The sequence below is a fragment of the Chaetodon trifascialis genome, chromosome 7 (genome assembly GCF_039877785.1).
Source record: "Chaetodon trifascialis isolate fChaTrf1 chromosome 7, fChaTrf1.hap1, whole genome shotgun sequence".
NCBI classification, from domain to species: domain Eukaryota; kingdom Metazoa; phylum Chordata; class Actinopteri; order Chaetodontiformes; family Chaetodontidae; genus Chaetodon; species Chaetodon trifascialis.
Window position 1 is genome coordinate 17,442,620 of NC_092062.1, and position 27,975 is coordinate 17,470,594.

The following is a 27,975-nucleotide window of genomic DNA, read 5'->3' on the forward strand; positions in this document are numbered from 1 at the left end:
ATATCATTTTTAAAGTTATTTACTGTTGTCCTCACTGCCATCATATCTTGTATAATCATCATCGTCATTAGCACTAACTGGATATTTTTTCAATTATTGCAATAAGTTTGAAATAAATTTAGACCTATAGTTCCTTTCCACCACTGTTTTGGTGGGCCCCTCTGTGTTAATTACATTTTCACCTTTAATATCAATTCAACTATTATTTTGCATAGTTACATGGAAAAACGTATACCACTTTCATACTTGTCTGCTTGGCCAGCAGCCAGTTAGCTTAGCTTAGCATAAATAATGGACACAGAGGGGAACAGCTAGCCTGGCTCTGTCCAAAGGTAATTTAAAAAAAAAATGTAAAAAATTTTTAAAAATCTGCCTCCCCATAACTCTTAAATTTACTGTGTTTAATCAGTGCAAAAACCAAACCATATAAATAAGACATTGTGATTTTACAGGTTGTATTATATTAGTATTATGGATTATTTCTTGGCCGGATGCAGTGACTTCCTGGATTGTCACGAGTTGCCAGGCAACCTCATGGATGACATGGAGTCTTCAATTCAATTCAATTCAGTTCAATTCAATTCAATTCAATTCAATTCAATTCAATTCAATTCAATTCAATTCAATTCAATATACCTTTATTAGTCCCACAAGGGGAAATTCCCCTTGTCACCTTTCACATTTTAATGAGGTGTACTGGTGGAGGGGCTGTGTCACCTTCAGACAGAGCCAGGCTAACTTAGCTGCTTCCCCAGTGTTTGACTAAACTAAGATAACTTTCTGCTGTCTCAGCATACATGACAGTGGTACCGATCTTCTCATTTAGCCTCCCTCTGGACAAGAAACCGATCTTATGCATTTCCTAAAATGTTCATCTATTTTATGGAATACTGTCTACGAAGCCTTGATCACATGCTCGACAGGCAACACAGAATAAAAAAGCCACAGAAAAAAGAGTAAAATTTGCATGTCTCTGAGGACGAAAGCGGGCGAGTGTCAACGCTGTCATTTCCTACGTCGGCTTGTCCGGTCATACAGCCACGTGAGGAGGAGGAGGAGGAGGAAGAGGAGGAGGGGGGACAGCGTTTGGTCCAGCGTGAGATCACCAGCCCTGTCAAAAATAGACAGGAGTCTGGGGCGCCAGCGGCAAACGGTGGGTCAGTAGCTCCAGCGAGCTTTTTATTTTATTCTACTTTTCTCTGATACTTCTACCTGTTTCACATGCTGCAGTTTGACGATACAGTTTAGGATAAACCGCAGTTTGAGCTTTGAAACCCAGGCTGCTCCTCGCAAATTTGAGGAGGGTTTGGGTTCAGAAAGGATGATATAAATTGTTTGGAGCTGTGAAATGTAAACGGGCTCTTCCTCTGACAGGACCTAGACATGAGTGTGAAGGGAGAAGAGGAAATAATGGCCTCAGCCAAACAACAAAATGGAGATTTAAGGTATGTATTCAATTCTGTCTTTCTCAAACGGACTTCAGTACAGGTGTCATCAGGTGTCTGTGTTGCTCTCTGGAGAAACAGACTTTATATTTGACTCTTTTTTTTTTTTTTTGTATGACTCTTCCAGTGAGAGCAAAGACAATGAAAAGAAGAAAGAAAAATCACCAAAGATGCCCATGGTGGGCCCTTTTGCTGTGGTAAGCTCAGTCAGCTCTCTTTGTCACACCCAGGTGTTATTTTGCTCTTGAAGAGCTTCATGTTGCTTGATTTTTCACTTTCTACTATCCCACTCTTTCCACTGTTTCTGTATTGCCGCAAATTGCAAATGAAATGTTACGTGTGCTAAGAAGCAGGGAGCAGGAGAAGCCATATTGAGTGTTTCTGAGATCAACTGGAGGTTTATTTTAATGTTATTAGACATGTCACGATGTCCAGAGACGGTGAGATCTAACAGCAAGGTGTGTGTGCGTGCGTGTTGAGGTATGTGTGAGTGTGTGAGGTGAGAGGGGAAGCTGGGGGGAGAGGATGGGAGTGCGGCACATCCTCCTGTTGTTTGGGTGGACTCCACCAGTCCCCTGCTGTGAGAATATAATAGCTCCTTAGACCTGAAAGTTTTCTCCCTGCTCTGATTTCACAATTCCAAATTCTTCCACCCAGCCAACTCTCAGGAGCATCGAGGATACTCAGATACTGATTTCTGCCGCTTTCTCTTTGGTCTCTCCACACTCTCTCGTGGCTGTAGTTCAGGTTTGCAGACAGCTGGGACATTGTGCTGATCTGTGTTGGGACAGTGATGGCCATGGTCAACGGGGTAGTGCTTCCCCTCATGTGCATTGTGTTTGGAGACATGACGGACAGCTTTATACAGGACTCCATGACGTCCCAAGTCAACCTGAGTGACCCCAGTGAGTTTGCAGTTACAGACAGGCACACATAATTAACTGAAATAAACACTTCAGAAGGATTATATTTAACATCTCTCAGCCATGTCTTTTGTTGCCTCGTGTCTTCAGATTTCGCCAACCTAACGGGAGGCAACTTACAAGAGGACATGCATCTGTAAGTTTATATGGGCAGTCTGTCCTCATCTGGTGAAAGCTTCACCCGCATGTTGAATTTAAAGTCTTTTTATGTTTGTCGTGAATTTCATAAATGGAGGAAGCTCAGACATTAGACAGAAAAATTCCAGCTTTTCTTACTGTGGACATAAAGTTACATCAGCTACTAATTTGTTGCTACTTGAAGCATTTACTGCCTTCGATTTAGTCTCAACAAATGAAGTTTTCAAGTCAGATGTATCACAGTGCTTCTCCTCTTCCAGCTTTGCCATCTACTACTCCATCATGGGGGCCATCGTGCTGGTGGCAGCCTACATGCAGGTGTCCTTCTGGACCCTGGCAGCCGGGCGGCAGGTCAAACGCATCCGCAAGCTGTTTTTCCACTGTATCATGCAGCAGGAAATTGGCTGGTTCGATGTCAATGAGACTGGAGAGCTCAACACGCGCCTCACAGAGTGAGTCATAGAGGAATCACACGCTGTAGTTCAGGGGAGGGGAATTTTATGATTGAACACATATATCACACTAACCTGGAGTGGGATAGCTGGAAGTGCTTCTGATGTCAGATGGGAGTGATGATGATGATGATGATGCTACTCGCAGCTGGTTTTGCAGGTTTGGGTCAGTCAGTCTTTGCAAGAGTCAGTTTTGAAAGAACTTCGTAGGTTGTTCCAAACACAGATGCAAACTACGATGCCTTCGATGTCTCCTCAGGAAGGGGAAGTCCTCAGGATGTGCACACAGTTCCTAGAAAACCAGCAGAAGGAGGTTGTTGTACCTGCTGTAGCTTTGAGCTCATTGTTTCTTTGCAGTTCAGTGATTTTGCGTTGTAGGTTGTCAGGCACATCAGCTGGTTTCCACATTAAACAGACATTTGCTATTACTGAGTTTCCACGTCAGGTTTTCCTTAATCACTATGAATTATTCCAGACAAACAGACACTTTGGAACAATTTTATTCAGTGTTAGCAGCTCCACAGCAGCAACAAGGAACTCCTTCACAAATTCTCCTTCTGAATGAGGTTTCAGATTCTTAGCTAGTAGCTCGCTCAATACAGCATTTCCCTGTTTAACTGGCTGTGTTAGAATGGTCTTGTGAAAGCTGCTTGTTAGGCAGCCAGATTCTGCTCTGAGGGTTACCTCATCCGAGCACATTGCTCCAAGTTGTATGTTTCAAGCTGCAATGATGCTTAAGATTGGTTGGCCTTAGGGCTGGGCGATAAAAACGATAGCGATATGTCTCGCAATAGACACGTCATCAATATCAATAAAAAATGCGTACGATAAAACATTCAATAATTTTTTTTTCTTCGTCGGAAGAAACGTGAAGTTGCGAAGCGAGGTTGGTTGCATGAACAAAGGCACTCGCTCTCAGATAACTGAGCAACGTAGGGAGTAATCACTAATCAGTGAGAGACACGCTAACACGCCAATCATGTAACGTCACGTTCGGTTGCGCCTTGTCGTTCTCTCGTGTTTGATGCTTCGCGAGGAGTGAGATGAGAAATAGAAAGTGAGCGCTGCAGCGAGCGAAGATATTGTCGATAAAACAGGGAAAGTCAGCTCGCCGGTATGGCAGTTTTTTGGATTTTGTAAGTCGGACCGTAGTCAGACCAATGTGGTCTGTAACTTATGCAAGACTGTCGTCCCCACCAAGACCGGTAAATACCACAAACTTGTTTAACCACCTTAGCCGCGCGCACTCTTTGGAGCGCAGCCGTATTCGCCAACATCTGCAACCGCAGCAGCGGCCACCATGCAGAGGTATCTGCTTCAGTGCCTGATGACAAATCATCTAAAAGGCACAAAGACGTAACGGGAGGCAACGGCACATCATATAGCTAAAGACATGCTTCACTGAGCACTGAGGAGAAGCCAGGCTATAAAAAACTTTTCTTAAACACACTTGCAATAAAAATATAACTGAATAGTTCATGTATGTTTAGAGTAAGAAGAGTGACTAAAGTTGTTCTTAAGTCTAGGCTGGTTTTATAGTTCAGTCAAGTCTACCTCAGTTTCTGCTATGTTTCCAAAACACTGCGCATATCTGAAAACATTTTATTCAGCAGAAGGTGAATCAGCTTGTGAACTTCCTGCACTAAACCTACAGAAAAAAAGTTCTCAGGTTTCTCTCTGTTTACATTTTTACACTTTTTTTAACATTTATTATTTGAGTGTTTTCCATGGTTGTGTTGACATTTCCTTTCCTTTCTGCCTTGATAGCTGAGGGGATTATAATCAGAGGAAGGCTCAATTTAAAATAAAAATGTTTAACTTGAATGTATTTTTCTCCCGGTCCTTATTTTAAATAGGTCATAAAAAATATCAATAATTATCGATATCGACCAATATAAAACACTTATATCGCAATAGAGTTTTCGGCCATATCGCCCAGCCCTAGTTGGCCTTTTTCATCACTGTGAGCAACATTAGCCACACTAGCTACACTCAATGTAACCGCTACATGTTGCGTTCAGGGACCACTCAGAGGGACATATTAGTCTACTATTTTAAAAGTAATTGCTGTTTACAGATTTTTTTTTTGTTGTTTTTTTGGATTTCTACGTTGTTTTTTTGGATTCATAATTCGGCTCGGCCGCTTCAAACCTTCTCATGGGCCTGCATGGGGCCCAGATACCAGACAATCCCCACCTCTGCTCTAGTTCACGTTTCTCATTTCATGTGTAATCCTGAGGTATAGAGGATGCTGAGTAATTCTTTGTTCTCTTTGTGTTTTTTTATTTTATTTATTTCAAGTTAAAACTTTAAAATCTGGATTAGTAAAGTTGTAGTTTTCACCTGACAGCAGCACAATAGTTTTAGCTCTTTCATAATGTATAGAAATGTCGCAGTACTCTGACGATCATTAGTGGACAATATGTTGTTTATGTTTGCATGCGCAGTGATGTCTATAAGATCCAGGAGGGTATTGGTGATAAGGCAGGGATGCTGATCCAGGCCTACACAACCTTTATCACATCCTTCATCATCGGCTTCACCAAAGGCTGGAAACTCACCCTGGTCATTCTGGCTGTCAGCCCTGTGCTGGGCATTTCAGCTGCGTTTTTCAGTAAGGTAAGCCGCCTGTTATGTTGTTATTGTAAAGATTACATTCTCTTTGTCCACCTTCCCTTGCAGCCCTCTTCAGGTATTCTTAATAGCATTATGTCCCTCTCCTTGTCTGAGCAGGTGCTGGCGTCTTTCACCAGTAAAGAGCAGACCGCATATGCCAAAGCTGGAGCTGTGGCAGAAGAGGTTCTCTCTGCTGTCAGGACAGTGTTTGCCTTCAGTGGTCAGGACAGAGAGATCGAGAGGTGTGTGCAGTATGTTTTTGGTAAAACTTTGTGTAGCACATTACATAGAAAAAGATGGACCACAATGTGCTTCACAAACACTGAAAAATCCACAAGAAAAGTACTTTAAAAGCAAAGCATAAATTATTATTAAATTAATATATTCAAATCAAAATAAGATTGATGGTGAATCACTAAGAGTTAATACAGTGAATGGGATGAAATATAGTATCAGTAGTTTCAAGGTGCTTTTTTTCACCTGCCTAATTGCTGACTATCAGGGCTGGAACATCCATCCATCCATTATCTATACCGCCTATCCCTTTCGGGGTTGCGGGGGGCTGGAGCCTATCCCAGCTACAATGGGCGGGAGGCGGGGTACACCCTGAACCGGTCGCCAGCCGATTGCAGGGCTGGAACATCCAAATGCAAAGTGTCACCATAAAATGATAACAGAATTCAGACTAATCTCGTGACAGCAAATGTGGTTGTTTTCTGTTCCACGAAGCAAAACATCTGTGCAGGGCGAATAAATAAATCCATTAAGAAAAAGACCCTGAAAGGCTGTAACTGGATCCAACCTATTTAAACCCGTAGAATTTGAGTGTTTTCTGCTGCCAAAGGGCTCTGTTGCCATTGTAATCTAATTCATATTTAACCCTTGCTTTGCTCTGCACTGAACCAACACTCATGATTGTGCCTGTGTGTGTATGTGTGTGTGTGTTGCACCACAGATATAATAAGAACTTGGAGAATGCTAAGACAGTGGGAATAAAGAAGGCGATGTCTTCTAACTTCGCCATGGGCATCACCTTCCTGATGATCTACCTGTCCTATGCTCTGGCCTTCTGGTACGGCAGCACACTTGTCCAGAGTCAGGAGTACACCATTGGAACTGTACTCACCGTGAGTAGACACCTCATGACAGAATCTGTAGTTATTTTTTCCCTTTCAGCACAAGGGAGACCCTGAAAAAGAGGGTCACTAATGCTAATGTGTGTGTGTGTGTGTGTGTGTGTGTGTGTGTGTGTGTGTGTGTGTGTGTGTGTGTGTGTGTGTGTGTGTGTGTGTGTGTGTGTGTGTGTGTGTGTGTCTTCAGGTGTTCTTCGTTGTGCTTATTGGAGCATTCACTGTGGGACAGACCACTCCCAACATCCAGACGTTTGCCAGCGCACGCGGAGCTGCACATAAAGTCTACAGCATTATTGATCATGTAAGGAATGTAACATTATTTCCCCAAAGCACACATCAAAAGATTTTTATTAATCTCTTTGCTGCCGGGCAGTTGTCAGTTTGTATTACCGAACATGCACCTCTGCACTCAGGCTCTCTGGGGGGCGGCTTTGATTAAGCCGACAACCTGGAGTCAGTAATGAGATGTTGGATTTTGCTCTAATTGGAGCACCTGCTGTTTGAATGAGGATTGCTGGTCATTTGGTTGATATTGCACAGCTGTGCACTTTGACCGATTTCCTTATTACAAATGTGAATACTTGAGCAATCCTCCTTGAATGGTCCTCTCTGTGTGTACAATTTCTCGAGAAGACCTCAGTTCCCACCGTAGCTGAGACAGGGAGAGACTTCCTATCTGCTATCTGCTGGAATGGTCTCTAAATATGTTAATGTGTGACTGTTTGATGTCTCTGTGTTGTCCAACCTTGAGACCTTTGGGCCCTTAAATGTAGAGAAGGCCTGTGATAGCAAATTCACAGACATCTTGCTTTTACTTGCTTTTATTTTATCTCTATTTCATGTACTACGTTTATATCACATCCCATTTTATATCTCGCTTTTGTCTTTTATTCTTGGAAGAGGTTTTGTGACGCCTGATCTGGAAAGGTGCTTCGTAAATAAACTCCACTGTCTAGTCTTAATTACCTTTCCTCAAAAGCAAAGTAAGAGAGAGAATAGCGATTTGTGTGTTTAACCGCACCACAAGACGCAGTGAAAACACAAAGAGCTGTGGAAACAAACATTAGCCTTGTTAAATACGCTCACCCTAACCTGGAGGGCTGAGCGGCTTCCTCCCATTGTCTGTTTGAGGTTATGATAATAATCAGATTCTCTATCCAGCTGTGGCCAAGCTACAAACCAGAACGAAACTTTTTGAGTTTTTTTGAAGTAAAAATATTGTTCACTCTTGTCTCAACAGAAACCAAGCATCAACAGCTTTTCAGAGGACGGTTTCAAGCCTGACTACATCAAGGGAGACATAGAGTTCAAGAACATTCACTTCAACTACCCCTCAAGGCCGGAAATCAAAGTGTGTTCCCCATGGACACTGTCTGAACTTTAAAAGAGAAAACAATCAACAGACATTATATTACTTCAAACTGTATCTCAGAACTGACGTTGCTTTCATTTGTAGATTTTAGATAACTTGTCTCTGAAAGTGGCGAGCGGACAGACCATTGCTTTGGTGGGGAGCAGCGGCTGTGGCAAAAGCACCACGATCCAGCTGCTGCAGAGGTTCTACGATCCTCAGGAAGGATCAGTAAGTGATATTTCTGACCCACTTCATTCAAAGGATTGTTTCCGTATTTGTCAATTTGTCTTAAAAGAATACTCCACCGATAGCAAGGCACCCCTGTAACATCATCAGACTCATGATGGATGGTTTAAAAACAACATAACATGCGGCAGAACCAGAGATGTCTTCTTATTATTTCATGCATTGTTATTCTTTTTAAAACCTACAACTAGATCACCAACACTTCAGTCACAAATTCGGGTGTGTAATGCTAGTAGCTGCTAATGTAGGCTGTAGCCGCTATCCTCAAGCAGGGATGAGGAGTGGCCTACAGCGGTCTGGTCTCCTGAATTCTTCCTAACTATACTTGATCTTAGAATAGAGGGAAATTAGGTGCTGTGACTGGCTCTCACTTTTTAGGTATGTATTGACGGTCACGACATCCGTTCTCTGAACATCCGCTACCTGAGAGAGATGATTGGAGTGGTGAGTCAGGAGCCCATCCTCTTTGCCACCACCATCACTGAGAACATCAGATATGGCCGGCCTGACGTGACGCAGCAGGAGATCGAACAGGCTACCAAGGAGGCTAACGCTTACGACTTCATTATGAATCTTCCAAACGTAAGGCTGTATTTCTGACTCCTTGTCCTCTGTGATTATCAAGACCTCCACCCACCATTGCTAATGTTGAGACTCATCACTCCCATTGCAGAAGTTTGATACGCTGGTTGGAGACCGAGGGACTCAGATGAGTGGAGGACAGAAGCAGAGGATTGCGATTGCTCGAGCTCTAGTCCGCAACCCCAAAATCCTTCTGCTGGACGAAGCCACGTCTGCACTTGACGCTGAGAGTGAGACCATTGTGCAGGCTGCACTCGACAAGGTACAGACACATTGGGCTCTACTTTCAATTCTGCCACCAGTGCGGCGCAAAGTCAGGTCCGCTTCGCCGATGGGGTGTAGCGGCGCAGACTTTGGGATTTTCGTGCACTGAGCTCCCGGCGCATCTACTTCCCCTTCTCATATCAGTCCCACCCAGCGCCGCAACTCGGAAGGAGGGAGGGGAGAAGGCGTGGAGTGGGTTTGACACAGCCGAGTCAAATCTTCACCAATCACACCAGCTCCTCGCCTCACCTTTAAAAACGCTACTGGCGAGGCGCATGGCAAGTTTCAAGGATGACTGAGCCCACGCAGGAAAGTGTCTGACACCCAAACTTCTCCCAGGAGGAGACTGACGTCACTCATGTCTAAATATGATGTCCTTAGATGGCAAATCCTCGGCCTCCTCCTCCTCCTCCTCCTCCTCCTCCTCAAACCCTCGGTCAGGGTGAGTGACCATGGCGTGTGCCGAACGCGCTTGCGATGTGGTCAGATGAGCTACTGATCAAAATATAGGTCTGACTGTATGTGCTGACTCAGATAGCTGCATTGAATCGTGGCTGTTGCTAATTATTGATCGCAGTGTGCATTCGATGACTGACCGAGCACTGCTGAAAACACCATTAAAACCACACTGCTGTCTTGTTGAATGTGTGATATATGGCGTCATCAACCACATTTTCAGTGGATAGCCGTTATCACCTAGCAGCCACCCATCCAGACGGGTGTCCCCCTGAAAGACTGTAGGGATGCTAGAATTCGCCAGGATGAATGAGTCATGTGCCGCCCCGGGGAAAGTAGCATACACGTTTGTCACCAGGCAATTTGAGTCACAGATCACCAGACATCCCTGTCTCACCTGTGTACATTCGGTCAGGTTGAGGGACCATTAGGTGTGCTAAACGCGCTTGCGATGTGGTCAGATGAGATACTGATCAAAATATATAAATTTAGGTCTGACTGTATGCGCTGACTCAGATAGTTGCATTGAGTCGCGGCTGTTACTAATTACTGATCACAGTGAAATGCCAAACACTGTGGAAACCTGCCTGTGAGGTACTGGTGACGTGAGCGCACGACTCCACTGGTTTAAGAAAATCCACTTGCCCAGTGGTGCGCTGCTGGCGGACAGAGTGGACCAGCTCTGGGGTGGCGAGCTTTCAGCGCACTTTTACGCTGCCGGCGTGGACCGAAATGGAACGAAACTCCAAATCCACCGGCTAATTATGCCGACACCTCCCCCTACTGTGTCGCAACGCCCATCCTACCTCTGTGCGCCTCGGTTTACCAAAATACCAAGTGCGCTGTGCGGCTGCCTGCGCTGCATGAAAATACCACTGCACGGGGTGCGCACCCTGCGCCGCGCCGGCGGCAGAGTCGAAAACAGAGCCCATGCTCTGCTTCATTCAGGACGCAGCTGTAATGCTTACTTTGCATTTTGTCATTGATGCAGACATTGTGCTGCATTTTAAAGAAATGTAAGTAGAATACAGATGTAATTTAGAATATTTCAGCTCACTACTTTCCTATTTTAGTGGTGCAAATGTTGTGTGATGGCAGTGTTGGTTTGCCTGTTGTTCGGTCCATCCGTGAAATAAAGTGCAGATATCCATGGTGCCATGATGACATTTGTGATCCAGTTTTTTATTTGCAGAACTAATGGCATCCCCATTATCTAATTATCTGCTCTTTGCATGTTAATTTGCTAAAATAAGGTGCATGTTAGCATGCTGACATTAGCATTTAGTTCAAAGCACCATTGTGACTGAGTACAACCTCATAGCACTGCCATCATGGCCATAGACTCTTAGTGTTGTCACTTATATTAAAAAGTGCCAACTGCAAACGTGTTGTATGTACATAAATAAACATTTAAGCTCCTTCTCGTGAACGTAAGCAAAAACTCAGACGCGTATCATTGTGTGCAGGTCCGACTGGGTCGTACAACCATAGTTGTTGCCCACCGCCTCTCGACCATCAGGAACGCTGACGTCATTGCTGGCTTCCAGAAAGGTGACATTGTAGAGTTGGGGACTCACAGCCAGCTGATGGAAAGAAAGGGAGTCTACCATAGTTTGGTCACCATGCAGGTACCATACACACACAGAGAAACACTTTGACACACTCTTTGGTTGGACTGGATCTTTTGAATGTCAGAGTGGTCAGATTTGACCTTGTTCACGTCTGCTGTGTCTTCTTGTCTCTCCCTACTGCAGACCTTTCAGAAAGTCGAGGATGGGGAGGAGGCAGAATGTGAGCTGCCTGCAGGTGAGAAGAGCCCATTAGTTAAGACCTTCTCTCAGTCCTCTCTGCACAGGAGGAAGTCCACAAGAGGCTCCTCCTTCGCTGTCTCAGAGGGAGACAAAGAGGAGAAAGAAAAGTTCAAGCGTGACCAGGACAAGACAGAAGAGGTGAGCTGTAGTTCAACATCTCTGGCATTTCAGTGGCTGGGCCAATGTTTGCACATGAGGTAGAAGAAAAGAAAAACGGATCAAACCGTCCTCAGTTTTCTATTTTCCAACTTATGTAGACTGTAAACTTTTATGCTGTATGGTCTCACAGTCCAAGCCCACAGTTACCAGAAATCCTGACATCAGATGCCTTGCTCTCTCTCTCCCTTCCTGCAGGATGAAAATGTCCCCCCCGTGTCATTCTTAAAAGTGATGCGTCTCAACAGTTCCGAGTGGCTGTACATTCTGGTGGGGACCATCTGTGCCATTATTAACGGAGCAATGCAGCCACTGTTCGCTGTCATCTTCTCCAAGATCATCACTGTAGGTTACTCACGGTTTCTGTGTAGGACAAAACTTATTTTAATGTGTCGTGTTAATTGCAGCAATAATCGGGTGTTGTGGAAGGCTACAAATGAGGTGTTTTTGTCTCTCCTCTCAGGTGTTTGCACATCCAGATGAAGCAGTTGTCAAGCAAAGATCTGAATTCTTTTCTCTGATGTTTGTTGTGATTGGAGGTGTATCCTTCATCACCATGTTTCTACAGGTATGCATGGACACACTCTGATGTGCACACACACACACGTGCATGTTGACTTCCTGGGTGTGTTCACTGCCCTCAAAAGAATAGTTTGATATCTTTGGAAATACAGTTGTTTGACTTCTTGCAGAGAGTTGGGTGAGAAGATTGATACCTTTCTACTAAACTAATGAATATTTGTATCTTGTATTTGTATCATTCCAAGTGTCACCTGCGGGCGCACACACACGCACAACAGTATGTTGCAGTGTAAACACGTGCAGGCCACTTGGCAGTTTATCGCATAAATTCACTGTCCAGATGTGCTAACATCCTGTCTGTCTGTAAACTTTCATCAGGGTTTCTGTTTTGGTAAATCTGGAGAGATTCTGACCCTGAAGCTGAGACTCAGGGCCTTTACGTCCATGATGAGACAGGTGAGTACATCAAACTGAAATGAGAAACCCACACAGGGCTCTACATAATAATAATAATGAGAATAATAATAATAACTAGACAAATTCCCCTCGGCGGGAATGATACAGTGCGCAAACGCCGGGCCGTGTGCCAAACGCCAGGCCGTGCGGTTAGCGCTAGCATATAAGCGAAGCTAACATTAGCATGTCAGAAAACACATTGAGAAGGTCTGAAACGCCATTAGAATGCCTTTCCCCATCATTTTAACGCATGTTAGCATTAGCATGCTAACATTAACATGTCAAATAACACATTAAAAACATCTGAACCAACATTAGAGTGCCTTTAACAATCATTTTAGCCTAAGTTAGCATGTTAGCACACCAACCCGACATCATCAGGTATACCTCCATGCACCAACAAGTTCATAGGACCTCATGTTAGCATTAGCATGTTAGCATTGTGGCTAATGCTAACAGGCCAACATCACACATTACATCACTAACGTATACAACTCACCCGTAGTAGGCTTGGCTGTGGCTGGTTAGCATGTCACTATAGAGCTTAATGGAGAACTAATCATTTGACTGAGCTGCACAGCTGCAGCTAAAGCTCCTCTGAGCCTGAGGCACTCAGGCTCAGAGGTTGCCATGGCAACTTGAGATCAAGCCACCTGCGGGTCTGCGAGAGTCTGAGAAACGTCTGAATTTGGCCTCTGCGCACCCTCCGAACAAACGCTTCTCACGCTGACACCGAAACACCTATTGCCGAAATTTCTTCACCGTGAGAGCCACAAGGCTTTGCTCTACACGCTGATCACTTTCTTTTTTCGCTGGCCTCAAAAATGCCAATTTTAAAGCGAGTTAAAAAACGGCTGGTTTCTGTCTCTCCTGTTTTTCATTTGTATTGGACCTTATGGGCGAGGTCAGAGGCGCTCTCCTCGCTCAGAGGCTCACAACTCAAAAACCGTAAGTCCTATCGCTTAGCCAGGCACATTGTGAGAATCAGCGCAAGCGGGACTACAACCTTGGAAAGTGTCATGCGTGTACAGTGAAATTTGTGCTTTGGAGGAGCGTGGAAAGACGAATGTTTCAGGCAATTTTCAGAGCTTCTCTCCACTCTGGCAGTTAATCCCCTCCACTCTAGTGCGAACATTCCGTGCAATACACACCCATTATAAACTCACAATTTCTCCCAAAACGCTCACGGTCATTGAACGGCGACTGCTCCAAAATTATACGACCTACCAAAACGAGAATTACTACACCCATACACGAGACTTGTGTCTACGTTTTGAAATCGTAACGGCGTCTCTAGGTCGTATGCCGGAGCAGTAGCCCTTTGAAAAAGGGGAAGATTTTTTCGCATTTTTCGCCGTCTCCCATTTACTTTGAATGGGATTTTTTCGTGCGTTTTTCGCGTCTTAGGATGCAAAAGCACTGTATCACTAATTAGTAGTAGTGCAGATGAGAGGATTTACAGAATATAAAAAAATGGTATGCCACTGTATGACACAAGGGCACGTGTATCGAGCAGCACTGAGCCATACATAAACAGATGCAAGTGCAAAATAAAAGAATTAAGTCATGTAATCATGTATAAATAAGTAAAACGTGGATAAAAGAAATAAGCTATAAAGCAGGTGAAATTTAGGTAAAGGAAGAAATCACATAATAATAAAATAAGATGCAAGTATAAGAGACAATCTGGTATTAAGCAAATGTCAATAAAAGAATTGCATTCAAAAACAGATGAAAGTGTATAAAAAGTATCTGGAAGTGCTTATAAAAAATATTAAAATGATGATACTAAAACAAGCTCAATGGAAAAGGAAGACGTTGAGTGTCGATCGTCCTGTAAAAGTGAGTTTTAAGGAGACATCTTAAACTTATCCCTGTCCTCTTGTAGGATCTCGGCTGGTATGACAACCCCAAAAACAGTGTTGGAGCACTCACAACGAGACTGGCTACTGACGCTGCCCAAGTACAAGGGGTAAGTCTCAATACACACACTCAGACAACAAACATAGCTGTTTGACAAAGACTACCATCTACGAGTCATCGAATGAAATCAGTGATCTGGTCGTCTGCTTGGTTCCCATCTTCCACATCTGCTCAGGCCACAGGAGCACGTTTGGCCACGCTGATGCAGAACTTCGCCAACATGGGCACCAGTGTGATCATAGCCTTTGTGTACGGCTGGGAGCTGACCCTGCTCATCCTGGCTGTGGTGCCTGTTATAGCACTGGCTGGCGCTGCGGAGATGAAGCTGCTCACCGGACACGCTGCTGAAGACAAAAAGGAGCTGGAGAAGGCTGGAAAGGTAGCCTTTTCTTAAAGGACGAGCACCATTTGTTGAAACAGTGACCTTTTGATATACACTGGATATGATGTTTGTACGGCTTGTCTTTACAGATTGCTACAGAGGCCATCGAGAATATCCGTACTGTTGTCTCCCTCAACAGAGAACCAAAGTTTGAGTCTTTGTATCAGGAAAACCTGGAAGTGCCTTACAAGTACGGAAAATGACATTATTTTAACCACAGGCCATCGTCTTCATGGCATATATGAACAAACAACATAAATGTATTATAATTGAAAGTACTTCATTTCAAGAGAGCTCTCTCTGATGCCGCCTTTCTGTTGCTCTCTGTCCAGGAACTCCAAGAAGAAGGCCCATGTGTATGGTTTCACCTTCTCCTTCTCCCAGGCCATGATCTACTTTGCTTATGCAGCCTGTTTCCGCTTTGGAGCTTGGCTCATTCAGGAAGGACGGATGGAGGTTGAGGGGGTATTCCTGTGAGTGAGCAGCGTGATTTTGTCTTGTCTCTTAATCTGATGTTTAACAGCCAGGAGTTTTGGTTTATGAGAGAGAAGCTGTCCAACAGTTTGCGTGCAATGCCAGTTTACAGCAGGTCACATAAGACCGAAGCATTCCTGGTGGGAGGACAGACTGTTTATAGGGCTTTTAATCATTAGCCTGAAGCACTGCAAGAGTCATTATCAGTGGGTGGACTTCAAACCCAGAGTACAGTCGCTCGAGACACCAGCACCTTTGCTGATCCAACAGACACACACATGTTTCGGGTTGCTGAGGGAACTCAGGGTGTCATTCCTGGGAGGAGCCGTCGCCTTCATTTTTATTCTACCTGTTAGAGAAAATCCAAAGTTCATTGCATGCTCAGCTTGTCAGGGCACAAACAACTGCAAAACACAGAAATATTAACTTCAGCCTCACTGAACACTTGACTCTTTGGTGTGAAAGGTAAAACTAACGTGCGCTTGACCTCATCCCCCAGTGTGATTTCGGCTGTTCTGTATGGTGCCATGGCTGTCGGAGAGGCCAACTCCTTCACTCCAAACTATGCTAAGGCCAAACTGTCAGCTGCCCACCTCATGATGCTGATCGACAAAGAGCCCGCCATTGATAATCTGTCAAAGGAGGGAGAGTCACCGGTACATAACACAAAACCCCAGACACCATACCCATAATACAGCTTTTTACGTACACGCTAACACATCGCTCTTCTCTCTCATCCCTTAAAACTCCAGGAGAAATTTGACGGCAACGTGTGCTTTGATGATGTTAAGTTCAACTACCCTTCACGGCCTGATGTACCCATCCTCCAAGGGCTGAACCTGAAGGTTAAAAAGGGAGAGACTCTGGCCTTGGTGGGGAGCAGCGGCTGTGGCAAGAGCACCACCATCCAGCTGCTGGAGAGGTTCTACGACCCCAGAAATGGGAAAGTGGTGAGAAGATAAATACACACCCACGCTCTTTGTACTTGGCCTCTTCACCTCCTGCTAGGTAGCTAATGGTTAGCTAGCCAGGGTGTTTATGGCTGCTTTAAGGCACTGTGCTGATGAGATAGGGACCTAGAAGACAGCAGAAGGTCTGTGGAGCATGTGTGTTCTTATCTTTACTGCACCAACCGTTTCAGGTTATCTTGATTTGGCTGGTGTTGTTGCTGACAGTCCAGGTACTGAAGAAGAGAATAATAGTATTTATTGCTATTACAAGGCCACCAATTTAAAGCATCTGTTCAGTTGTAGTAGTAGTAGTAGTAGTAGTAGTAGTAGTAGTAGTGCAAGAATCTTGTTTCAGAAATATTTTCATTTCTGAATCACCATCAACTGTGATTTGGTGATTTATTGAGTTTTTTTTTTTTGTTTTGTTGTTTTTTTTTTTGCTTTGCTTTGGCCCACTACTTGAATGTTTGGTTCAGACTCACTGCTCTGGCCAGAGCAGGTGTGAAAAAGCATGAAAGGCCCTAAAAACCCCTGATACACTACCACCTCAGTAGTAATGACTACAGAAGCTAAAGAGCCTGCAGAGTTGGTGAAGAATGAAAAAGGAGGCCAAAAAAGCCCCACCACTCATTCTGCAATCATTTTCTCCATCAGGGGCTGGACGGTATAAATATAAAGCAGCTGAACATCCACTGGTTGAGATCCCAGATAGGCATCGTGTCCCAGGAGCCTGTGCTGTTCGACTGCACCTTGGCTGAAAACATCGCTTATGGAGACAACAGCCGCACTGTGGGCATGGAGGAGATAGAGGCAGCAGCTCGAGCGGCCAACATTCACAGCTTCATTGAAAACCTGCCTAAGGTAACTGTGCTGATCTTTGTCAGCAGTGCACACATTTCTTTTTTAGATCCAGCAGTTATTATCTTTACAACATCTCACGGCTCTGTGAAGTCACGAAACCTTACAGTTAACCATTGTTTACCCAAATTACAATAACTGCATATAGACTCAAAGGAAATTAACAAGAGATGATTGACCCTTGAAATAAAGTGTTCATAGTTCATAGGGAGGGATGTGGATTTCACGATGCTTCTGTCTTTATTTTGGTGATATATTAACAATATTATGTTCCTCTGCTCTCTCTCTCTCTCTGTGTATGAGCAGAAGTATGACACTCAGGCAGGCGATAAGGGAACGCAGCTGTCAGGTGGCCAGAAGCAACGTATTGCCATAGCGAGAGCCATCCTCCGCAACCCCAAAGTGTTGCTCCTGGACGAGGCCACCTCCGCACTCGACACTGAGAGCGAGAAGGTGAGTGTTTAGTCTTTCCCTCTGCTCACAAGTCACCAGAGGCCGAATGTGCCGAATGAATCCATTCCACAATGATGGCGACACCAGCGAGTCGTTGAGAGCGATGTGTTTGATCTGTCAAAGCAGAATTTCAGTGTACTAAAGTGGAAGACAATATAAACATTAGTATAAACATTTATTTTACTGTTAAGGTGGTCATGGACAGAGACGCCATTTGGCTGTTTTAAAAAAGTTTACAGTGTCAAATCAGAACTTTTTATGTGTTTATAAAAGAGGAGCAGTAGTGGTCAAGGTCAAGTTTCAAATGTTTCCTCCATAAAATGATGGAAATTACTGTGCTCCCAACCTCATCAACCAACACCGAAAGCAAAATACAAGATATGAATACTTGATACGAGAAGAAATAATCCAAAAGCGATAACAAGCGAGTTAAGAATGGAAAACATGAAACAGGGAAGTAAGCCTGTGGATTCGATAACCAGAGATTCCCCAAATTCTGGTCATGTGAGGTTACTGTTGTCATTCTGGTCTTTGCAGGTGGTGCAGGATGCGTTGGACCAGGCCAGGAAGGGCAGGACGTGTATCATTGTGGCCCACCGTCTGTCCACCATCCAAAACGCAGACCGCATTGCTGTCTTCCAGGGAGGAGTGGTGGTCGAACAGGGCACACATCAACAGCTGCTGGCCAAGAAGGGAGTCTACCACATGCTGGTGACCAAACAGATGGGCCACCACAGTGAATGAAAGGACAAGGGGGGGCACAGGGAGCACTACAACACCCAGTGCTTTTGATGTTTGTCTTTCCAGAGGGAGTGATGTCAGCTTGCTGCTTCGCATTCAGACCGTTTGAACAGCTTCGGTGGAGCAGTTTGGGTCTGAATGTGCTTTCAGTCATAACTACTACTGTTCATTAGTCGTCACTGTTGTGGGCCTTTTTCAAAGAAGGTATTTTGGAATGTGGCAGTAGGACGAGCACAAGTGTAAATAATAAAATGAATAGCTGAATTCCATTTAGCTGCTCCAGGTTCAGGATGCTGGTGTCGTGCACGCTGGCTCACTGCCACGGCTTACTGGGACACTTGAACGTTTTTATTGAGACTTGATTTTCCTGCGATGATCAATAAGTCAAAATGTCGGCTGTGGAAAAGGCCCACTGTATCATTTCCACTCATGTTTTCTTTCTCCTTCTCCTTGTTTGAAAAGATCCATTCACATTTGGTGACACCCTCTGTTAACTGCAAAATACTTATGACAAATGTCCTTTGCCAGTACACTGGATTTATGTATGATAGTGCCTCTAACACTGGGATCATCTTCAAATATAAGTGGTGTTCTTCAGTTCACATATTGAGGAAAATTCTTTGATAATTTATTGTAATCATACAGCTTGTTTGCTACGGTCTGAGTTCACAAATGAGCAGAAGTGCCTGAACTGTTTAATCGAGGAAAATATTGTATACACAGGGCTGTGCACATTTCATTTTTCAGTCGCACAGTAGTATTATTTTGTTTCTACAAATGCACAGAATTACTAACCTTTTTGGAAAATATGCTTGTATGTAACTATTAAAAGTTTTATATTCAATTATTGAATCATTGGCGCATTTCAATATCATTTTATTAATTTAACCAGCCAAAACTGAAAATCAAGCAACTTAAATCAACTTTACTACATTTCCAAAATTACGCTTGTTTCAATAATGTAAGAGAAATATTGAGCAATTTTTTTATTTGGATATTTAAAGAAAGTACAATCTTCTTCACATTTAGTCATTTATGAAAGTTTAGCCAACAATCACGCACACCTATACAGATTAGTGTAAGGCCTTAAATGCAGAGTTAAAATTAAAAAAAAAAAAAATCAGTTTTTAGCTTGACAGATGTGAGAACACACAGGAAAGCTGCACAGTGTGCAGAACCCATACAGAACAGTGACCAAGGCAGTCCGGTTTTGGTTCAAAGAACGATGCAGCAATCAGCCAAACAACAGTTTCACTGATGAGCAGAAGTAATACAGAACAATCAACAGTATCTCAACAAACAGGAAGACAACCCTTAGTTGTCAAAGGGCTGAAATTCGAATTGATCCCACTTTTTGATTGAAGAAATATAGAGAATAATTGTGCATATTTTTTTCATTTTTCAAAACAATCATCGAATAGCTCCAGATTTGGTGATCTGGTCAAATGACCAGACTGTCAAAGCTCACCGCGACAGGCAGTCATGTGACCTCAACACTACATGTTCCCCATTCAGTAAATGAACACACACAGCCACACAGCAAAGTATAGAGCGCTAAGAGCTAAAAGTAATGGCTGCAGCGGTGCTGACCCACAGCTGATTAAAGGACGGGATCACAATTCTTCAGGGCTGTCTTTGAACTACACAGATACCCATTTGAGCACTGAAAATGTTTTTGCAGTCTGTATTCCTCATGTGCATACTGGCCAGTGTGTGCCAGTCAGTGTGTGTGATTTAGTGGCATGGTGGTGATGAGGTTGCAGATTGCATCCAACTGAATATCCCTCCCCTTCTGCACATGTAGAGAACCTATGATGTCCTCAAAACTTATGAAAGGTGTTCTCTGGAGCCAGTGTTTGGTTTGTCCTTTTTGGGCTACTGTAGAAACATGTCAGTACAACATGGTGGACTAAGGGGAAGAGGACCTGCTCCCTCTGTAGATATAACAGATTCAAAAGTACCAAAACCCCAACAATTCTTCTTTTCAGGAGATGATATACTGATGTAAACATAACTGTGTTAATTTTGACATAATATTATATATTATGACCATTTGAGTCACAAGTCAAAACAACCACCAACAATATATTTACTAATTTCTTAGACAAAAATGAATTTTCACTTCAGTCCAACTTTAAAAAAGCTGAGTAATGTTGTATATTTCTGTATTTTTCATATGGAGACTGACCCAAAACATAAAACAAGGCAAATCTATGTTTTAAGTTAGTTTTATGGGTTTAATCTGAATGTCTGAGTTATTTTCTACAAGTCTCCACTCTAAGCTTAGCTGAAATGTGGACTAATACTGTCAGCATTTAAAATTATAGAAATAGAAAAGCATAGAAAATACATGATAGAATCATGAAAATCAGAGCATTAGGAAAAATATTTACACCCAGAGGAAATTTACGCTAAAAGTGCTATAAGTCCGACTTAGCAATAAAAGAAACAGAACAATTATCCTTTTAATGGCAAAACCAGTGCATGTTGCTTTGCAGCACTGATTCTGTCCATTTGCATTGAACTGTGCTGAGAACAAAGATTACTATCGCTAGCTGTCGGCTATTCACTGAGGGTGTATGAATTGTGAGTGCATTAACGTTCCATTAAGTGCTGTGAGGTAAAAGGTGAATGTATTGGCCTGTGTTTAGCGACTGCCTGTCTGTTGGTGTGAGTGAGCACCTATAGCTGAGATGTGGTGGCCAGGTGGAGCATCTCGTGCAGGGAGCTGGAGAAGCTGTTGTACAGTGACGCAGCATCCGTCTGATGGCAAGATCTCCACGCCGACACGGACACCACAATCCTGTAGGGAAAAAAGACGGCATCAGGTTGTGATTGCTGTTGCTGAAAAGTGTTATTTGCCTCAGTTTCTAATCCTGTTTCAACCACGCAAAGCACTTGGTAACTTTGTTAAAGAGCCAAACTGGCCCAAAATCTCAAGAATGTTTTTGCCTGAAGTGTTGATCTGAATGTTGAATGATGAACGTAATTACTGTTTCTGAAAACCTCTTCAGGAACTCAAAAAAGCAGTCTTGATTTTCTTCTGCCCTTGGCTGCAGAATTTTGTGGCAATCATTCAGCCAAAATTTACACACCCTAATGCAAATATCATGACAGTTGGAGCAAAAGAGCAGAAGAAAAAGACACAGGATAATGAAGGCATGCTCATGTCTCTCCTGCCCACCTGTCATCTCTGATGCGGTAGAAAAAGCCATAGCCATGGTGCACCATGGGAGCCACAGACCCCAGAAGTGTGGTGTAACCCACCAGACTGGACGACAGCACAAAGTTACCACCACCACCACTGCAGACACAAACACAACTCAGTTACAGGCAGACAGAAAAAAAAATCTGTACAGGAACATCTGTACTGCAGTTCACTTTATCAAACCGACCATTTATCAGAATGTCTGTAATGATCCAGAAGTATTTTTTAACCATCCCTTAAATCTCTGCATCTACACCCACCTATCCATGACAAACAATTACAAAAAAACAAAAACACAGAACAGCTAAAATATTTTGAAGCTAAATTAGGAAATGTAAAGATTAAAAAAAATGCCAACATTTTTGTGCTCTACTTTATGTTGGCATCTCACCCAGCGTGCACACCTCTATGACGTACTGTAGCTGTGATAAACGAACATGGGCCCCTGATGCTAACCTTTTTCCACAGATCTCACCACAGATGTTTTCCTGTGTCATTGTAGGACAGGTATGTTTGATTGAGTTCTATTAGGTAAACCAGTTCCCACTGGAACGTTGGCCCACTGGAATGGCTTACTGGGACATTGTTGATGTTTTTAGTTACACTTGTCTGTTTGTGTGTCTGCACAAAGGTCTATACATCTTGATGAAAATGGATTTTGGGCACAGACACACTGTTTCAAAGAAATAAATTAGCTGTACATATAGTACCTCTTTGCATAGAGGGGGTCCATGAAGAGTTCTGGAATGGGACGTCCCTCCTCTTTGGCGATAAGATACAGCCCAAGAAGATGCCTGTCAAAACCTGGACACAAGGTCACATGAATGTAATGTGAATTAGTGTCAGAGACAGTTGGTGCTCAACATTCTGTTGCTGTAGGAACCCCTACTGACACAAAGCTCCGTAACACTGTTAGATTAACAGTGTACCTGACAGTAATGACTACCAACAACTGTTTATTCAAAAAAATCTTTTTACAGTAACTTTCAAAAAAGTTTATTATACTTGTGTATCTTCATGAAAAGTGAAGGTGTAGGAAAAATAATGTCCACGCTTAGACAGAGTGGTGTAACTACTGAACAGTGGTACGTAAAATTACTGATCGCATGTACGTAAAGTGAACCAACCTCTTCCTTCCTGGGCATCAGCCATCAGCTTGTTGTGCTTTTGGAAGGCCAGCAGCATGGCTTTCCTCTTGGCATTAACCTGACAGAAAAATGTTTACGTATCATGTCATGTAGTCAAAGACTGCTTCCACCTCCTTCATCTGAGTGAGTTTACCACAGTGCAGAGTTGCACACACACACACACACACACACACACACACACACACACACACACACACACACACACACACACACACACACACACACACACACACACACACACACACACACACACTCACATCACATGTGGGATCCATCATAGCTCTACACCAGTTCACAGCCTCTGTGGTGCAGGGTCGCATAGTCTCCGTCCTACCATGGTAGAACTTGCGAGTCATTGCTGTCTCATAACAACTTCCTGGCCTGAGAGGGATAAGAACAGACATTGAGGGTTGTTCACTTCTAAACTTCAAACATTAGTTTTGATTGGTCGAATGCACAAGCCCATACTCTTTGTGCAATCTGAAGTAGGCAAACTGCACTGCTAGTTGAACAAAGGTGTCAGGATGAAGCTTCCTCTGTTTAATGGCTGTTTTTCCAAATGCTGTGAAGGCGTAGCACACAATCTGCAGGTCCTGTTTCTGTGAATACAGCGACAGAGTGGACAGTCACACAGCTGGGACTATGGACAAGACATTTAGCATCAGGCTTTTTCCTAGCATAATTTGGTGTTTAATATTAGCTCACCGACTCCAAGTATTGCTGTTTGGCATTGCTGATGTCACGTCGGACTTTATTGTCCACCGTAAACACCAGCTCCTCGGGAAGAGGTGTGGCTCTGACTAAATTTGAGCCCTAAAAGCAAAGACATCAGTGAGTGAAAAGTGAATCATTAACAAGAACTGTTTCGATGTACCATAGAGAATCAAGAAATAATATTCACCATCCATTTGCCTTCTGTAGCTTTAATTTCTTGGTCCAGATACCAGCACATAGACACCACTACCATGGCATCATATGGTGCATGCTGCAAAACAATTTGATTGAACCTGTTATTCAAGAAATATGTTAAGAAATATGTTTTTAAGTTGTAACACAGTAGAAGTATTTGCCTTTGGACAGGAACGAACCAAGACACCAAGATGAGCAACAAGAAAACCTCAAATCTGAAAAAGTGTCATTCAGGCTTTCACAGGGTGTCTCGACACTCCTTTGTCATCACACACACACACACACACACACACACACACATATATACAAACTCACATCACAAGTAGATCCAAAAGTGCCATCTGAGAACACGATTGAATTGTACGATTTGTCACCCCAGCGGGTGGTGGGGTCGCCAGTGAGGGCTTCCAGGGTCATCTATGTTCACAATTGCAAAGTCACAATCAGACACACGACTCTTTTCTTTTAAACCAGCATTAGGAAGTCATGCTTTGTGCAGCCCGTACGTTGGTGTAGTTCTCTGGACTGGAAAAGGGTTTGGTTTCATCCAGAGATATGATGAACAGGCTGCTCTGGATGGTCTCCAGGATGGTCTTATTGTGTGGATCAATGTTTATTAGATGCTCCCTAGCCTGCATAGACAGTAAACAGACAAATGCTTACAATACTGATAATCAAGTATGCTTCTGTAATTTGAGAACTTTTCACATATGTAATACATATTTTTTTTTCTTTTGATCCAAAAACAAAAGATTAGTGTCTTTACAGATAAGACAATGATAGAAATGGGGATAAAATATGCAGGGACAGTAATCCACAATGCATCCATCTGTATTGGATCTTATTCACTGAGATGAAAACCAAACATGAGCACCCCTACCTTCGCCCAACGAGTCCTCTCCTCTGAGGTGAGAGCACTCACTCCTTCTCCCTCCGGCTCTGCCTCACAGCGCTCTTTCACATAGCTCAGCTGCCTATACAGATTAACAAACACACCCAAAATAAAACCTGGGTTCTTTCCATTCAGCCCAGTTTCTGAAGGGTTCACCGAGTTAAATTTGCATACAATGCATTTAAAACCTCCTTCACAATCAGACCAGCTTAATTATGATGGAAAACCAGTTAGGATGATATGGCCTACAATTATTTATTCATTTAAGACTTACATGAATCAAATCTAAGACTTTTTGATACTCTCTAAAGGCTTTTAGAGGAAAATGACCTCAACATTTTTAAAGACTTTTCAAGACCTGCAGATACTCTGTGTTAATAGCACCTAGGGGTGGGCAAAAATATCGATATGGCAATATATCGTAATACTTTGTCTTCCAATTCAATATCGATATTCAAAATTTGAATATTGATATTTTTTTAATTAATAAATCATATTTCAGATGGGTTGTAAGTCCAGTACGACTTCCACGGGGTGTCACTGTACCGCTACCTCACTGCAAAGCACTCTTCTTCTTCTTCTCTTTTTTCCCCCTGGCGGTTGCAGTGAGGAAGTGGAGCCAGAAAAAAACAAGCAAGCATGGCTGGTAACGTTAAACTAGAGATGTCCTCGAACTTTAAGGCAGATGTTTGGAGGTACTTTGGATTCCAAAGGAAAGGAGAAACACACAGTGAGCTGGACAAAGAGTACGCTCTTTGCAAACACTGTTTCGCTCCCATTAGATATTCGGGTAACACAACAAACTTGCGAACTCATTTAGCACGACACCACCCCGACATATTAGCTCAGCTCATGTTGTTCATGCAAATATGTTGTAACTTGCACTTGTATAGTTACAATAAAATGGCATGGATAATTTGAATTACATTGTTTTGACTCAGTTTGTCCCATGAATGATCACTATCATCTGATGTACATACAACTCTGATTTTAAGATGTATAATGCCTTTTACATTTTTCAGTGAACTATGTAGAATATCGCAATATATCGCAAAATTTGGATATCGCAATATCATATCGTATCGTGACTCAAGTATCGTGATGCCTATCCTATCGTGAGGTCCTTGGCAATACCCACCCCTAATAGCACCCTCCTTGGGCTGATTAATGAAATGCTTAATATTTAATAACATACCTCCACACATTATTAAAAGTTCAATGAGCAGTGTCAGCAGTTGGTTCACTGCCCCAACTCTTCTCTTTGGTACTAGGTTTCATTTTTGATTTTATTCTTGAGTGGTGTGTGTCCTTGTGATCATTACCTGAGTAGTTCCGGTGGAGTGAGGATTTGCCCATCACAGAGTGCATCAAATGTGAAGATCCTTCCACGACAAATCACCACCAAATGGGAGGGGCAAGGGCCCTCGAGCTCTGTCACACAGCACAACACACACATTACACAACAGTGATATACAAACTGAGAAAGCAGTCTAAAGGTATAAAGCTGAGTCTGAAGGTCAGAGATAAGAGCTGGGCTCATTCTACCTGTTTTGAAGTAGTTATGAATGGTGTCCTTATTTACTCCGGGTACCTTGCAGGTGCAGAACAGCATTCTGAACTGGTCCATATCTAATGCTGTTTTGCCAGCTTTCTGAGGAGCCAGTCTCTCCCTAAAACAGACAAGAGAAAGACAAAAAGATTATATATATGTGTGACTTCATGTAAAAAGAAGAGAAAATTCTGCATGACACACTACAAAAAAACAGAGCTAGTAAAAATGCGCGTGAACATGTCGTACGTGCGGATCAGGTTCCAGTACTGTAATGTATGCCATGTGCCAATACTGGCCCTCTGCAGAGAGGTTCCCTCTGCAGGAGGCCAGCAGTGCTCCAGGTAGGGTGCTGTGCCAGCAAAGTTCACAGTCAGCTGTGAGGGGATGCGGCTCTCAAGATATGCATTGTCTAACCACCATTCTTCCAGCTGGGGAATTTAAAAAAAAGTCAGGTAAGCAAAACATCAACGAGTGAAGAGGAGAGCTGTACCATCAAAAAGGATTCGTCTACAGCTCAATTACACACCCAGTTCTTCTTTGTCTTGGCTCTCTGGAGTAGTTTCTGGTGCAGCTCTTTGCCAACACCCTCTTGAAATTTCCTCACAGTGTTCACTGTAGCCTCAAAATCTTTCTCAGATGCAAAAGGACGAACTTATGGACAACATGGCAATGCTGAATTAGTCAGTGTCATTCATGCAACCATTAATTTTCCAAAACTTACTAGACCTCATTTTGCTCGGATATGCACATTTTTAGGTCAAGTTATTACAGATGGGTGGGAACATGCTTATTGTCCTGTCTTATTTTTTGGCTAAATACACCATGAAAATAGTTCAGGAGCAGAGATATTAACATTTACGACAAATAGCAGTAGCAGCAGTGAGCAGTTAAGCTACCATCCTACCTGCATCCAGGTACTTAGAAAGGCTAGTTTCCAGCGACGGGACAGGCAGGGGAGGCAGGCTGCTTTGGTACTGGAAGGTCCGCTCTGGCAGAGACTCTGACAAATGACTGGCCATTTCTACTGCCTGTAATACAAATACATTTCACACTGACATGAAGCTGAGGCTGATGTTGCGCTAGACTCACAAGACTCACCACAGAAATCGGGAACCAGAAAAATCAGCCAGCCTACTTTATATGAAACTATTTATTCTGAAGAATGATACTAATACATACATACATACATACATACATACATACATACATACATACATACATACATACATACATACAATACATTCTGTGTGCGTTACGTGAAAAGGGGGCAACATCTGCATTTCATTGTGCAATCCTATCTTGTTAATGACAAGAAAATCGAACCTTGAAATATTTGTTACTGGTAGCTGTGATTTGCAGCTCAAACAGTCCCTGATGACTAAGCCGATGTAATATCAAACCCAGTCTACCTCCACTGAGGCTCTCTGATTGCCTCATCTCATACATGACACCTAAGCAGGAGCAGGTGTAGACAAGAGCTTTGAATTTCAGAGACCACAGTCTGTGTAGCATTTGGTTAAACGCTCAAACACTAGCTGTGAGTTTCTCTGTCACTTTTACTGTCCCTGTCTTTCAGCTCGTTCATTGATTCAAACGGTAAGACAGCTAACGTTTGTAGCTTAGCCGACATAAAACCGTTACAGTGCACTGGCTAAATTAACGCTGCGTCAACAATGTTTACGCTGAAAGTTAGGTTAAACTTCCTCTAAAGACTTCTTAGCTTTCAAACACAGTGCTTCTGTCGGCTCACCTTCTTCGGGAGATGTTGTCGCTGACTCAATGCATCCACGCGCAGAAGAAATATCAGCTGGATGTGATGATGTGTTCACGGTTTTGTTGTTGTCCTCAGAATCCACTCCGCTCGTCACCTTTACCCCACTGTACTGCCCCAGAGCTAGCCCGGAAGACCACACTGCGCATGCGCGTTACAC

At 43.2% G+C, this 27,975-nt stretch overlaps 2 protein-coding genes across 2 annotated transcripts; one reads left to right on the forward strand and one right to left on the reverse strand.

Annotated features, from left to right (window-relative positions):
• The first annotated feature begins 1,379 nt into the window (after nucleotides 1-1,379).
• Nucleotides 1,380-19,190, forward strand: abcb4 (ATP-binding cassette, sub-family B (MDR/TAP), member 4). The gene is made up of 27 exons (XM_070966320.1): nucleotides 1,380-1,445; nucleotides 1,573-1,642; nucleotides 2,188-2,350; nucleotides 2,459-2,504; nucleotides 2,767-2,958; nucleotides 5,406-5,577; nucleotides 5,692-5,816; nucleotides 6,530-6,701; nucleotides 6,895-7,008; nucleotides 7,948-8,058; nucleotides 8,164-8,289; nucleotides 8,686-8,889; nucleotides 8,981-9,151; nucleotides 11,076-11,237; nucleotides 11,364-11,558; nucleotides 11,775-11,921; nucleotides 12,040-12,144; nucleotides 12,477-12,554; nucleotides 14,443-14,526; nucleotides 14,653-14,856; nucleotides 14,949-15,049; nucleotides 15,192-15,332; nucleotides 15,833-15,989; nucleotides 16,086-16,283; nucleotides 16,938-17,144; nucleotides 17,448-17,594; nucleotides 18,132-19,190. Exons 1-27 carry the CDS (start codon nucleotides 1,384-1,386, stop codon nucleotides 18,336-18,338), a joined length of 3,861 nt encoding a protein of 1,286 aa, XP_070822421.1. The 5' UTR covers nucleotides 1,380-1,383; the 3' UTR covers nucleotides 18,339-19,190.
• A 3-nt stretch (nucleotides 19,191-19,193) lies between these two features.
• Nucleotides 19,194-27,932, reverse strand: LOC139333708 (peroxisomal carnitine O-octanoyltransferase-like). The gene is made up of 17 exons (XM_070966323.1): nucleotides 27,795-27,932; nucleotides 26,949-27,072; nucleotides 26,571-26,695; nucleotides 26,291-26,472; nucleotides 26,038-26,162; nucleotides 25,815-25,923; nucleotides 24,481-24,574; nucleotides 24,107-24,232; nucleotides 23,916-24,017; nucleotides 23,593-23,676; nucleotides 23,397-23,504; nucleotides 23,160-23,290; nucleotides 22,949-23,072; nucleotides 22,671-22,749; nucleotides 22,254-22,347; nucleotides 21,520-21,639; nucleotides 19,194-21,138 (listed from the first exon to the last, which is right to left on the reverse strand). Exons 2-17 carry the CDS (start codon nucleotides 27,061-27,063, stop codon nucleotides 21,018-21,020), a joined length of 1,839 nt encoding a protein of 612 aa, XP_070822424.1. The 5' UTR covers nucleotides 27,064-27,072; nucleotides 27,795-27,932; the 3' UTR covers nucleotides 19,194-21,017.
• Between the last annotated feature and the right edge of the window lie 43 nt (nucleotides 27,933-27,975).